General features: G+C 40.5%; 1 protein-coding gene across 2 annotated transcripts in view; it reads right to left on the minus strand.

The window, feature by feature from the left end:
- SMOC1 (SPARC related modular calcium binding 1) overlaps positions 1 to 13798 on the minus strand; it is a 68650-nt gene that overhangs the window by 25009 nt on the left and 29843 nt on the right. Inside the window, exons 6-7 of one of the 2 annotated variants that reach the window (XM_053384889.1) lie at positions 8155 to 8211; positions 3394 to 3474 (exon numbers count right to left, since the gene is read on the minus strand). In XM_053384889.1, coding sequence (XP_053240864.1) covers positions 3394 to 3474; positions 8155 to 8211 — 138 coding nt within the window. Of the gene's footprint in view, positions 1 to 3393; positions 3475 to 8154; positions 8245 to 13798 lie in introns of both variants that reach the window. The other variant, XM_053384883.1, reaches the window with a different exon arrangement.

Below are 13798 nucleotides of genomic sequence, written 5' to 3' on the forward strand. Positions count from 1 at the left end.
ATTTCGTTCTAACGTCCCATGAAACCTTGCTCCCCCTCCACCTTGCTTCTTTTCCTCCCCTTCTCCCTTCCTGCCCCTATGTGACCTTACAGCAGCTGTGGGGAGGTTGCTGTTATGACTTTGTGCTTGGAGTAATTTGTTTTCTTTCTTTGGAGGTAGGGGAGAGACTGAATTCTTTGTGAGTGATTTATCACATGGCCAGCAGGAGCGAACCTCATTTATTTGTCTAGCTGCATATGGTTTTAGCACCTATGATTGCGTGCTGATTATTATACAGTGTTATTTTTCCCAGTTGTATACTTCGCACCTTTTCATAAGGTTAGATTAACTGGTTCCCAGTGGCATGTTATTCATTACTTTGTTTGCTGGCTGTCTGGAAGGGCCTAGCCTCTTCCATCACTCCTTGCCTTGCTTCAGCCATACTTGCCTCCAGACAAGCCAACTTAAAGCTTAAGTTCACCAAGGATGGACCACCCCACTTCTAATTTAAAATAAAATAAAATAAAATGGTTCAAATATATTTTTCCACCACTGCCAATAAATATTCTAACAACCATTCCAAATTCTGTCAGGCTTCCAGAAATGTGCATTTGGTATTCTAACCCTATTGTATTTGCTAGAATGCAGAGCCCTATAGACTAACTTTCTATATTTTAATCCAGGCTTCCTCAACCTCAGCCCTCCAGATGTTTTTGGCCTACAACTCCCATGATCCCTATCTAGCAAGACCAGTGGTCAGGGATGATGGGAATTGTAGTTTCAAAACATCTGGAAGGCCGAGGTTGGGGAACCCTGTTTTAATCTCTTTGGGTTAAATAATCTGTATCCTTGTAACAGAATATCCGTTCCTCCTCACCAAATCAAAATCATTCTTGCAAACCTAGTATGTTTAAGCAACATTTTATTTTATAATGCTTTATTTACGGCAAAACACTTGGAACATTGGAAAACAGGCAGGAGAAAGTAAGTGATGATGCAGAAATTAGAAATGAGCATTTTCATAACTGGAATCTAATATGTTAGTGATTCCTATACACACATGCACATGCACACACTGATGTTAACAAGCTATAATATTTTCATATTTCAAATCAATATTTGACTAAGTGATAATTTATACTTTCTGCACAAGCACAGCCTTCATGCGAGGTTGTTTTTTAAATAAATTTGCCATACTACAAGGGTTTTAAAGCCACTTTCTTGTGTCTTCTGTATCTCCTTTAACTTCCTTAAAACATAAAGGCCATCTGCTTTCAAAATGAGGCTGGGTATGTTCTGGGAAATGGCACTATGTGGTCATATCGAACAGTTTCAAGGATCTGTACAGGGGGAAAAGATGGCCACCCCATGGAATAACATGGGAACAGCCATCTTTGTTTCCATATAGCCCCTAGAAACCATGTTACATAAGCAAGTAGCAAATTCAGTTGACTGAGATTTTCAAATACCTTCAGTTGTAAACTGACACTGAAACAAAGTGGCCTTAGGGCTTTAAAAAAAATGCTTGCTAAATCTCATAATAATAGTCAACCAAATTTATACTGAACCAGTTCACAGATGTCCTATAAAATGCATATGAAACTTTCTAACGGGTTTCAACTGCTGGTCAGTTTGCATAACCCATTGCAATCGGTGCCACCATCCCCTTGCCTCCCGACTAAAATAATATCATTCAGGTCCCACTTACCGCATTCCTTACATTACTTGATTGAATCAAGTAACTTTTAAACAATCGAACTATTTGAATTTTTGCTCACGTTATAATAGAAAATCTCTATTGAATCTCTATTTAAAATATAAAAAGTGCCCAGATTTCTGGGTGCCAAGGCTGGCTTTTAAAAAAAAGACACACACATATAAAACCTATCTTCAGCTGCTAACCTTAATAGATTACTCATTCTTCCTTTCAAATAACGTCATGTACAGACCACTAGTTGCTGCAAAGTATTTACTTGACTGCTACTGCTAGCTTTCCCAGACCTGTTTATAGTTCCATTTATCCACTCATTACATCATCCTGTGGTTTTCTTGAAAGGTTGACAGTGTAGGCTGGCTGCACAGCTGGAATCCCTCTTTACCCCAAACTTAAAAACATTGTGGTACAAAGGGTTCTGAGCAAAGCCCATACCTTGCAGTGAAGGGGCTACCCCACAGTCCCTCTCTGAAAAGTTGTCTTCTCTGTTTGATCCATTAGAAGGAAAACCACCAACTTTTCAGGCATTGCCTTCAAACTCCTCTCGTGACGAACAAGTAGCACCAGGAATTAACTAATGTGCTCTAGGGCAGTTAACAGACTAGCCTAGCGGAAGAAGGAAGGTGTCCCCGGTTAGTGCTTAGACTTAGGCCCCATATCTGAACGGTGGCCTCCTTGCCTGCAGACCCTTCTCAGGGACTCAGACTGGTAGCATGGGCCTGATTGGTAATTCCACTACCCTCAGAAGTTTGGTGGTGGAGCTCCAGGAAAGAGCATCAGTTTTGGTGGCAGATCCAAAACTGAAGAATTCCCTCCACACAGAGGTGCATCTGGTACCTTTATTATGTAGCTTCCACCTCATGCCGAAAACACACCTCATTACAGTGGTACCTCGGGTTACATAAGCTTCAGGTTACAGACTCCGCTAACCCAGAAATATTACCTCTCGGGTTAAGAACTTTGCTTTAGGATGAGAACAGATATCGTGCTGCGGCAGCAGCAGCAGGAGGCCCCATTAGCTAAAGAGTTGCTTCAGGTTAAGAACAGTTTCAGGTTAAGAACAGACCTCCAAAACGAATTAAGTTCTTAACCCGAGGTACCACTGTACCTGGCATTACACAAACACACACAACCTCCTTTAATTGGTTTTGAATTGATTTTAATATTTTTTTTACAATTGCTGTAACCTGAGACCTTATGGTGAAGAGTAAGAATATGGAATAGTAATCAGAATGATATTTTTAATAAAGTCCATTGCTCCTTATCCAAGGTAAGCTGTAAAATATATCCACTTTTCAGCTTTTCATTCTCAATTCAGCCTTTAGAACTGTGAGTTTCTCCTAGTCTCAGATTATACAACCAGAATCAGGAGTCAAGGCAGGTAAACATTCTGAGAGATTAAACATCACTATGTCGGAAAATTGAGGAGTATGGCTTCATTTTGTGCAGAATATATTTATTTTAGCTAAGCCCAGTCAACTGCCCATCACATGTGCCCAGAATGCCTTTCTGACTGAACGTAAAAAGAACTTCCAAAAGTCAGACCACAAAGCTATCACCTAGGATAATTATTAACAGTGGAAAAATCTTTGGAAAGATACCAGGGGGAGGAAACTCTCATCAGTTTGATTAATAAAACTACGGGCGGGATTGAATTAGCCTCCATCTGCAACATGGGAAGGAAGATAAGTAAGCATTACCTGAATTTTTCATACTAGAACTGTTCAGTTTGGAATCTTTGATGACCAAATGCTTAATCCAAAGGGTGGGAGCTGTGATCTCTGGAAAACAAGAACAGATGCCTTTTAATATATATGTGTCTGTGTTTGTGTGTGATATATATGTGTGTAGCTAATGTATTAAACAGTGTTATGGTGCTGAAAAGTAAGCTACTAAGCTAAGTTCAAGGCTGGGACCCGGATACCTATAATATTATCCCCTACATACTCAGCTTGATCACTGCATTCTGCAGGAGAGGGCAGCAATTAAGTTGATTAAGTCCTGTGCATTATAAAACCTTAAGACGACATCAAATCAAAATATTCTGAAAAAATGTAAGATAAAATAATAATAATAATTTTTAAAAAGATGAAGAAGAAAAGCTACTTTTCACTGGCCAGGATTCAGCTAACTTGCCCAGCACATCTGCACAAAGCTCCTACAGTGGCAGCCCCTCACTGGGAGTCATTTCCAGAGGGCTTCCACACACCCCAAACATCAAAAGGTTCAGGGGGGTGAAGGGTTGCTGCTGCTTCAACTGTGGAGCTAGATGTCCTCTTCCGTAAGTGGGACACAGCAGGCACTGCTTTGGATCCCAGAAAAATGATGTCTTTAAAATTTTCCTTCTCATTTTCTATGCCACACAATTTGTTACTTTCAGAAAATAAAACAAATTTGTTGTTTTCTTACAGACTAGGGGCTCCAAGCTTTAATCAATTTATCTGGTAGATTGAATTACCGTATTTTTCGCTCTATTACACGCACCCGACCATAACACGCACATAATTTTTAGAGGAGGAAAACAAGAAAAAAAATATTCTAAACGAAACAGTGGATGTATGATTTTTGTGGTTCATGCTGTGGCCACAGACATGTGATCTGACGGTGAGTTTGGGGTAGCCCAATGCAAAAATCCTGAGGATCCATGTGGATCCATGTTTGTAACCACGTTTTTGCAGCACTGTGGCCCCAGGCAACAGTGGGTGCGTGATTTTTTTGGTGCAAACTGTAGCCATGGACATGCTATGTGATCTGATGGTGAATTTGGGGTGACCCAGTGCAAAAATCCTGAGGATCCATGTGGATCTGTGCTTTGTAACCACGTTTTAAGTGGGGAGGGAAGGAAAAGCACTCAAGGGACAAGGGGCACGCGTGGGGTGGGTGGAGAAGGATGCTGTTAATAATGCAGAAGAGGGGTATAAGGGGAGAAGGCTCCTCTCCTCTCCCGCTTTGCTCCTTTAAAGCAAGCAGGCTCTCTGTCCCTCTCTCCTCCCCACTCAGCGGCTCTTCTCCCACTTTGCTGTTTCAAAGTGAGCCACGGAGGAGGGAAGCATTCGCTCCCTGGCTTAGCGAGCTGAAAAACTTTGCTGCTATTTAGCGAGCTGAGTGGGGAGGAGGGACAGAGAGCCTGCTTGCTTTAAAGGAGCCAACCGGGCAGGAGCCGCTTACACTCGTGTAAGCGGCTCCTCTCCTCTCCCGCTTTGCTCCTTTAAAGAAGCAGGCTCAAAGCGAGCCACGGAGAAGGGAAGCATTCGCTCCGTAACATGCACAGACATTTCCCCTTACTTTCTAGGAGGAAAAAAATGCGTGTTATGGAGCGAAAACTACGGTAGATTAAGAGCTTTAATCAGACAACCATTACAGCAGGCTAAGCAGGAGCACTTCAAGAGGGCACAGGGCTACCTCAGGTGCCATCAGCCCAGTGAGGAGCAGAGGGCGGTTATGAGTGAAGAGGGCCTTTTTCAGCAGTGACATCCCACTTACTGAATACCCTCCTTAGAGAGGCTCACCTGGCACCTGCTTCCTGTAAGTTCTTCTAGAATCAGGTAAAAGACTTCTTAAAATTTTCTCAGGCCCGTTAAAATGTGCTGTAGCTTTTAAAATCCATTTTGGCTCATACGTTTGCCCTCCACTTTTTCTGTTTTAGAATTTAATTTGGCATTTACTTTCATTCTGCATCATATTTTATGATACGACTGTTTTTAAATTGTAAGCTACCCTGAGAACTTTTATTACAGTGGTACCTCGGGTTACAGACGCTTCAGGTTACAGACTCTGCTAACCCAGAAATAATACCTCGGGTTAAGAACTTTGCTTCAGGATGAGAACAGAAATCGTACAGCGGCAGCACAGCAGCAGCAGCGGGAGGCCCCATTAGCTAAAGTGGTACCTCAGATTAAGAACAGTTTCAGGTTAAGAACAGACCTCCGGAACGATTTAAGTTCTTAACCTGGGGTACCACTGTATAGGGTGAGCCTATAAATATATAAACTCTAAATGATAAAAACAGCACTGCCATGATTTGTGCAATCACAGCAGCTGTTTTCCAAGTTGCTGCATTGGGACACTGCTTGAAGCAGTGGAAAAATATGGAAACTGAAGGCCCAATTCTGCTGTTATATACCAATGTGTTTTAGAAAACCTCAGTGCCCATTTCCACACACCATGTGTTTGAGTCACTGGTGTTCTTCCAATACCATGTGACTAAGTGGTACAAGCAGTTTCAGGCAATTAATAAGGCGGGAAAGCAGGAATCTCTATAAGGGCCCTGTATAAAATGTTATATAAATATTTATAAATAAAAGTCAAAAGTATTCTGACAATTTCCAGAGGCGTAACCATGTTACTCTCTCGTTACAACAAAAATCTTGCAGCATCTTAAAGACTAACAAATTACTGTCTGAACAGCAAAACAAAGAGTGCAAAAAATACAGTGTGTACGAAACAAAAACAAAAAATAGACAAAGTTGTGTAAGAGAAACAAAACCTTCCTTTACATTTTTTAAAAAGGAAAGTTTGAAAGCTACAGTTTTTGGAGGGTTAGAGAAATGGATTAGAAGAAGAAAATGCTTCAGTTTTTTTCATTTGCAGAGTGAGGAAAAAACATTAAAGGAAAGGGGAGATTTCTTATTAAAACCAGAGTAGTCAGTTGTATATATTGATTTGTTTCACAACAACAAGACTCCAGTCTGTGAAACCAGGAACAAGGCACTTGATCTCAGTTTTTCAAGTGTTTGGGAGTTTAGTAGGTGTTCAAGTTCCAATAACCTGATTTTCAAAGATGTAGTTAATAATGGTAGCACAAATCTATACCGCAGAACTACTTCAGTTCAGGAATTTTGCCTATTAATTCTCTTTCTCTGTGTGTTCACAAAACAAGAACAGCATGTTTTTGCAGAACCAGTCACCATTTTAGTGCAACTAAAATTCTCAACCCATATATTACAACATTTAAAAAAAAAAAAATTCAGGCTTTTGGTAGCTGCATACCTGCAAGTTTCACAGATTTCTAAAGAACTAAACCCCAAACCAATACACTGGGTGTAGAAAGTGAGGTTCTCATTTTATATGCAAAGCAGAATAGGTATGGTGAGAGAAAATGCTGCACAGTCCATAGAACATGTAGCTCAGCAGAAGAAGAGTCCTAATCAGCACCTAAGCAACTAAAAGGCTCTCTCAAGTAATTCTGTAAAACACAGGAGGGATGACCAAATTAGCAGCTTTGCTCTTGTTCAGTATGGATACCAACAACTCTTTTTCACCAATATGGGGAGCAATTGCAAATCAATTTGAAAAGTCACTTTCCAGCACAGTACTATGTATGTCTACTCAGATGCCTATCTCACTGAGTTCAATGGGACTTATTCCCAGGTAAGTGGGTATAAGATTGTCCCTTAGTCCCATAAAAGGATGTAATTCCACATATAATATAATAATAAATTGTTATTTATACCCCGCCCTTCCTGGTTCAGGAAACCAGGCTCAGGGCGGCTAACAACAAATTTAAAACACTTCATTGATGCTACAACAAAACAAAACAAAAACAGCATAAAATATGGTATAAAGCATAAATAACAATAAAATCAAGAATCAAAAACCAATTTAGGGGGGAAATCCATCCAATAAACATTAGTTGATCACCAGGGCTAGCTGGCTAAATTAGTCCAACTTGGGCCAGCGAGGAGACCAGGGGAGAACCAGCTGTGGGATCCCAGAGCGGGCAATCTTCACAAAAAGGGGAGGGAGAGGGAAGGAAGGGAAACAAAAGATCAGGCCAGGTTCAAATTGAAAGCTAGGCAGAATAGTTCTGTCTTACAGGCCCTGCAAAAGGAAGTTAAATCCTGCAGGGCCCTGGTCTCATGGGACAGAGCATTCCACCAGGTCAGAGCCATCACTGAGAAGGCCCTGGCCGTGGTGGAGGATAATCTAACTTTCTTAGGGCCCGGGACCTCTAAACTATGATTATTCATGGACCTTAAGGTCCTCTGCGGGGCATACCAGGAGAGGTATGAGATATAGAGATATCTCAACAAATGAAGTGAAAGATCTGATAATGTGTTCCTATTTTGTATTTACCAGTAGCCTTGTTTCCAAGTTGTCCACCGCCTATATTTCAAGTGGCCTATTTTTCTTAAACATGGCATCACATGCAGGAAGTGGTAGACCTTCCAAATATTTCCTCTTATCTTTTGTTGCTGTTGTTATTGAGAGGTGCAAACTTGGCTGTAAACTAATTCTATTGTCACATCGTGATTACAGAAATGGATAGTCCCAGATATGGCAGTGAACGCAGTTGACACTGGCATTTGTTCCAAGCAACCCAATATCCAGAGTTATGCAAAAAAAATTAACACCCAAATCAAATATATTGTGTGATGTGGCGGTAGGAATTTTTCTTATGGGATAACAAAATACTAGGCTGACACTTATTACGTGAGAATAAACGTCTCTGAGGTTCTTACCTTCTCCGTCAAAAACAGGCTGGGTCTCCATGGTGGGTGTTGGTTTCGAACCATCATCTGAATTGAGAGTTAAAAAGAATAGAAAAGAAACTACCATTATTGAGGTAAATACTATCTACTCTCCAGTATTGTTGAATGATTGGGATTTTTACATGGCCCGGCCAAGTCCATCAGAGAGAAAATCACAAGAATAAGAACACAAAAGGCAACGTACTTTAAGGAGTTTGCTTAAAGAATAACATAGCAGAGAATTATTAAAATCATTTTCAGAATGGTCTTCTTTTTTTTGTCATCCCTCACATTCATTGCATTGACCAAAACCAAAGAACATTCTCCTTTTCGGTGTATTGTGGAAGGTTGCGTGGCAAGAATGGCCGTCATTTGGATCAGATGGGCTTAGTTTATTCATTGTGGCCCTAGTTACCTATTCTTTATATGGCGGTTCCCTGCTTCTTGGATGTGGTGATCACACTAATACGTGGCACAAATCACAACTTGAAGGCTTGGGAGCATGAGATGTCACGATGGGCTAGTATATGAGCAGGTGAAGTCGCATCTCACTGTGCCAAAAGGTTAATTCAGAGAAGCCTGTCAGCACAAGGCCACCATATTAAGTAATGGATATGAAAACTAGGCCTAAGATTCTGTTTGCTAAAATGGTTGGCCTTCCAGATATATTTCATCTTTATACTTTTCATGGTTGTTGAAATATCTTGTTTTCTGAATCTTATCAGCATGGGATCTGGCATCACAATTTGCTGCACAGAAATTAGGCTGCAATCACTAGTATGCCATATTGTATCTAATGCTTACATTGGCAAATCACCAATACCAACATAGCTAAAACAGAAGAGTGTCTAGAAGAAATGTGTTCTTATTGGCCTCCCTTGTTCTGAAATTCTCCAAGTGCAAAGATAACAATGAAGCAGTTCTCATAAATGCTTGAACCTAGTAAAATCCAAAACAAATTAAAACCATGAAGAAAAATAATCTTTTGAAAACTGGCCACAGAATGAAGCAAATGGGGACAGAGTCATGCTCTGACTGATTCAGCCCATGAATGCCTAAACTTACAACCCCATTATCTCATTTCAAGGGGGGAAAGGGTTTGAGGTCAGAAGACTTTGGATCTAGAGTTTGAGCTCTCTGGTCCAGACATACATGTCATCAATGAAAAGTAGCCATTGTTTATCTCCTCTACTGGTATTTGTATTACGTATGTGCTATAAGAATAAATAAAAAGTTACAATGTGCAAAAATAAAACCATAAAAAGCATTAGTTTGTCTGCTTAGCTGGGTCATGTAAGCATATAAAAAGAAGTGACATAATGAGAATTTGGGGACATTTACAGCATATTGTGGCTTTAAATACCTTGTCACATGTTCTGTGTCCTCATGTCCTGACACAAGATATACAGAAAGAAAATCTCAGTTACAAAACCATAGTATAATATGATGAAGTGCTATGCAACATTTAAAACAAAAATCCTGCCCAGTTTTCATCAACTGGTAAGCTACCACTGCTGAATTTCCAGGTGCAGTAATCCTAAAAGCAGAGTTTCCAAAAACAGGGGAAATATCATCCTTGCTCCAGCCAACATACAGAATTCCACATAAAAAGAACAGGAAGCAGATGAAGGAAGAAACATATGACCCAATGAGGTTAATGTCAAGGTGGGAAGGGAGATGCAAGGGCAGTATTTTATGGGGCTGTGAGTTGTAACCAGGGTGTGTGATTCAACTCTTAAAAGTTTAATCACATTTTTAAAAAACAATTGATTACAACTTGGTAAGAAAAATAAAGCCCTAACCAGTTAACTGAGAAAACAAGCTTAAAGCCGTATAGTGCTGATACAGAAGAAAGTTAGTTGCAGTTAAAATCAATTAAGCTAAAGCTGTTGTTTTACAGAAGCCGATCTTAATGCTTTCCAAGTTGTTAAGCAGTGTTCCTCATTTTAATTAGCAACAAGATGACTAACTTTTTCTAATCAGAAAGTGTTCTCCAAAGATTCTCATTCATTTCAGCAGGATTTAGGTGCAACTAACTTTATCTAGTATTGGGCTGATGTTTCCCATAGCTGGATTAACAGTTGCTGATCAAAAGCGCAGAACTGTAATCCCATCACTTTCTGCATGCTCACCAAACAGTGCTGCCTGCTTCCGTAACTTCTATTAGAAATAAAAGATTTCAGGGGGTTTTCCTGCCAATAACTAAATCAGTACTGAGTAATTATTTGATGCGGAATAAAGAGAAACCAGGGCATCTGGTTTCCTCAAACGATGTAGTTTTGTAATGAACTGGTAAATAGACGGGGTATAAATAAATATAAATAATAATAAATTTTTCACCCTTGTTACTTGGTAACACCAAAGACAGATTTCACTAAATTAAAACACACATTCTTCAGTGAGATACATCTGACAGGTCCATTTTTATTTTTTATGTCTGGAACAAGTGACATTCCGGAAGACTAACAGTTGCAAAACAAGATACATTCCATTTTAGTCACAGAAAACCCTCCTACCCTTGTATTATGAATATTGCATTATTATTTTTTACTTAGTTGTAAATTGCTTTAGAGCTTTTGATTTGGAAGGGACATATATAATTAATAAACCTAATCTAAGCTAACATGATATCAAATTATTTGGCTTATATTGAAAAGTCACAGATATAATCATGGTATAATAGTGCTCTGAATGTAAAATGCAGATGGAACCTAGGATAAAAAAGCCTTGATAGGAAATGAAGGCTTCCAATGGGTCATTTAAATGTATTTGTGAGAGAGGGCTGTTGTTATATTATGTATTTGTCATGTCCTTTTGTATTCTTATGTCATAAACCACCCTGCTTACAGGGGCATGGAAATGATATGTTACTTAAGACAAGGCAGTATTGATTCTAGTTTTAAAGGGCTTTCATAAAAGGGGGTCTGCTTTATAATTCACTGTACAGATATCAGACTAGAAGACTATAAACATAAAAATGTTTGGTTAGAATCCAAATGCTTCAACATTCAGGGCCATTGTGAATTCCAACCTGAGAGATAATTGCACACTTCTGAAATAAACGGTGCCTGCTTTTTACAAAACACTGCCAATGCTAATTGCAACAGTATGCTGAAGGAATCTTCAACCAAGCAGAAATGAGACTTTCTGGAATACATTAGTCTCCCTCCCTTTCCTCCACCCCAAATATCTCCCTTGCAGGTGCATCAGTATGAAGGAGGTTGGGGAATATTCCTCAAAGACTTTGTGATCTAATATCGTCAAGCCAGTATACTTCTGCAAAAGACAGCACAGTTCTTTGGTGTTGCACAGACAGCTGGAAGTCACTTCGACCCCTGATGACATGATTCAAAGCCTCTTCTGTTTGGCTTTTTGATTCCTGATTGACACATTCACTGCTGGCTGGAGATAAATGCCACTGAGAGGACAATGTTGATCCGCTCCAGCTATTCCTGTGAAGGACTTTTTTTTCCTTTTTTTGAATAATAAACAAAACAAAGATGGTGTGCTTAAGTGTTTGAATAGAGCTGGGGATAGACCGAAGGAGAGTATAGTGGCTTTAAAGAGGTTGGCAAGTCACTTGAAGAGTTAATTGTCTGGGTGTACAATGCGTTTATTCTGACCACGGACAAAGCATCCCCTCTTCCTGGAAGCAGCCCTTTAAAAAGGATATGTCAAAAGGGCCCGCTGCTGCTGGGTTTTTCTTACAAGCTGCATCACTCTGGCACTGCTCTGAAAACCGTGACTCTTGAAATCTTGATACAGAGCACCCCACCCACTCTACACCACCAAGGGTACAAAACCACATCCCACTTGCAACCCTGCTATTAATTTGTCCAATTGCAAACCTGCCGTTAATCTGTATGGCTTTAAAGGTAAAGGTACCCCTGACCATTAGGTCCAGTCGTGGACGATTCTGGGGTTACGGCGCTCATCTTGTTCTATAGGCCAAGGGAGCCGGCATTTGCCTGCAGACAGCTTCCGGGTCATGTGGCCAGCATGACTAAGCCGCTTCTGGTGAACCAGAGCAGCGCACGAAAACACCGTTTACCTTCCTGCCGGAGCGGTACCTATTTACTTGCACTTGACGTGCTTTCGAACTGCTAGGTGGGCAGAAGCTGGGACCGAACAACGGGAGCTCACCCCGTTGCGGGGATTCAAACCACCAACCTTCTTATCGGCAAGCCCTAGGCTCTGTGGTTTAGACCACAGCGCCACCCGCTTCCCTTTGTATGGCTTTAGATAGCATTTAAAGAATGGCTTGGGGTGCAAACAGGTAGTTTAATAAGCATGTCTGGAAGCTTTTTTCTTCTCTTCCACCCTTTGGCATGGATACCAAGGGAAGTTAGGTTTCAAATTTCATCCGGGACAAGAAAATTTATGTATCTAATTAAAAGTATGAAAGACACACAGAATGTGTCATCCAGAGATACCGTCCACGATTAAAGGAAATTTGCAAGGCATGTGCAATATCAGTTTATGCCAACTCCTAGGCTTTAGTCAATCAGCCACACTGTCACTCTAACTCACTGCACTCTCCTGTCCTCCAGTGGTGGTCCCTTAGTGTTACTGGTCTGGGACTGGTTTAGCCAACGCATCTCCAAACACAGTGTCAAGAAACATTTCCTGGCCTAGATGTAGCTTCATTTGCGGAGAACAGGATCAATGAGAACACCACCTCCTCCTGAAGGTCTTTTTCAGGAATGGCAGAATAGGATCAGTTCTGGGAACTGCTCTTCCCTTTTTTTCTGTTTGTAGCTGATGGAGGATGGAAAGGAGAGGCTTGGCATTGGCAGCCTCACCTTGACAGAATGGGCGAGTTTTCAGTTCAGTAAATGCCATCACGATAAATCAATTTAGGCATGCTTTCTTCCATCCTTAGCCCTGTACATCTTGAAGTATGATAACCAACACAATTCTGTCTACACAGAGAGGGAGAGATGTTTGTTAGTGCTAGTGATCTAATGCAGATATACAGAACACCTGTCTGGACAATTACATGTCGCATGTGTCTTAAATCATTTGTCTCAATCAACTTCTAATACACACAATTTTATAAGCATCAATAAGTAGCATGAAAGTGTCGCCATTTAGCTGGGAATGCACCGTGAAATAGATACTCTTATCCCTCTTTCTGTCTAATGGTGAAATCGCTCACCAAAGCTTTCTGTACAATTTGACACAACCCAATGCAATAGCCATTTTGCACTACCATTCCTGGATAACCAGGCAGGTGTGTTCACAAACAAGTAACTCTCTCACACTCCTTTACTGGGACACGTTAATATATTGTTGCCTATTGAAGCAGATAGAGGACTTTCCTTTTGCTAAGCACAATGACCAGTCTGGAAAGGAACTATGACCAGGGAGTTCCAGGGTCAAATCCCAGTTCAGGGTTCCTCTTTGAAAATAGTGGGAAGACATGAAGGGAGGAAAAGGAGCCATTGATTTCATGTAAGCAAAGCCTATAATTAATGTGTCTTTTTAACATATGCCTCCTAAGTTGTTCTATTTAATGCACGTTTTCAGTAGTTCAATGCAGTTAAAGACACCTGAGAGAACACCCTGTGCCTTTAAGCTACTTTCTGCTCAGCCCAGCAATCTCTCTCTCTCCCGAGGAAAGTCTCTCCATAAA

This window comes from Podarcis raffonei, chromosome 1, assembly GCF_027172205.1.
Source record: "Podarcis raffonei isolate rPodRaf1 chromosome 1, rPodRaf1.pri, whole genome shotgun sequence".
In the NCBI taxonomy this organism is placed as follows: domain Eukaryota; kingdom Metazoa; phylum Chordata; class Lepidosauria; order Squamata; family Lacertidae; genus Podarcis; species Podarcis raffonei.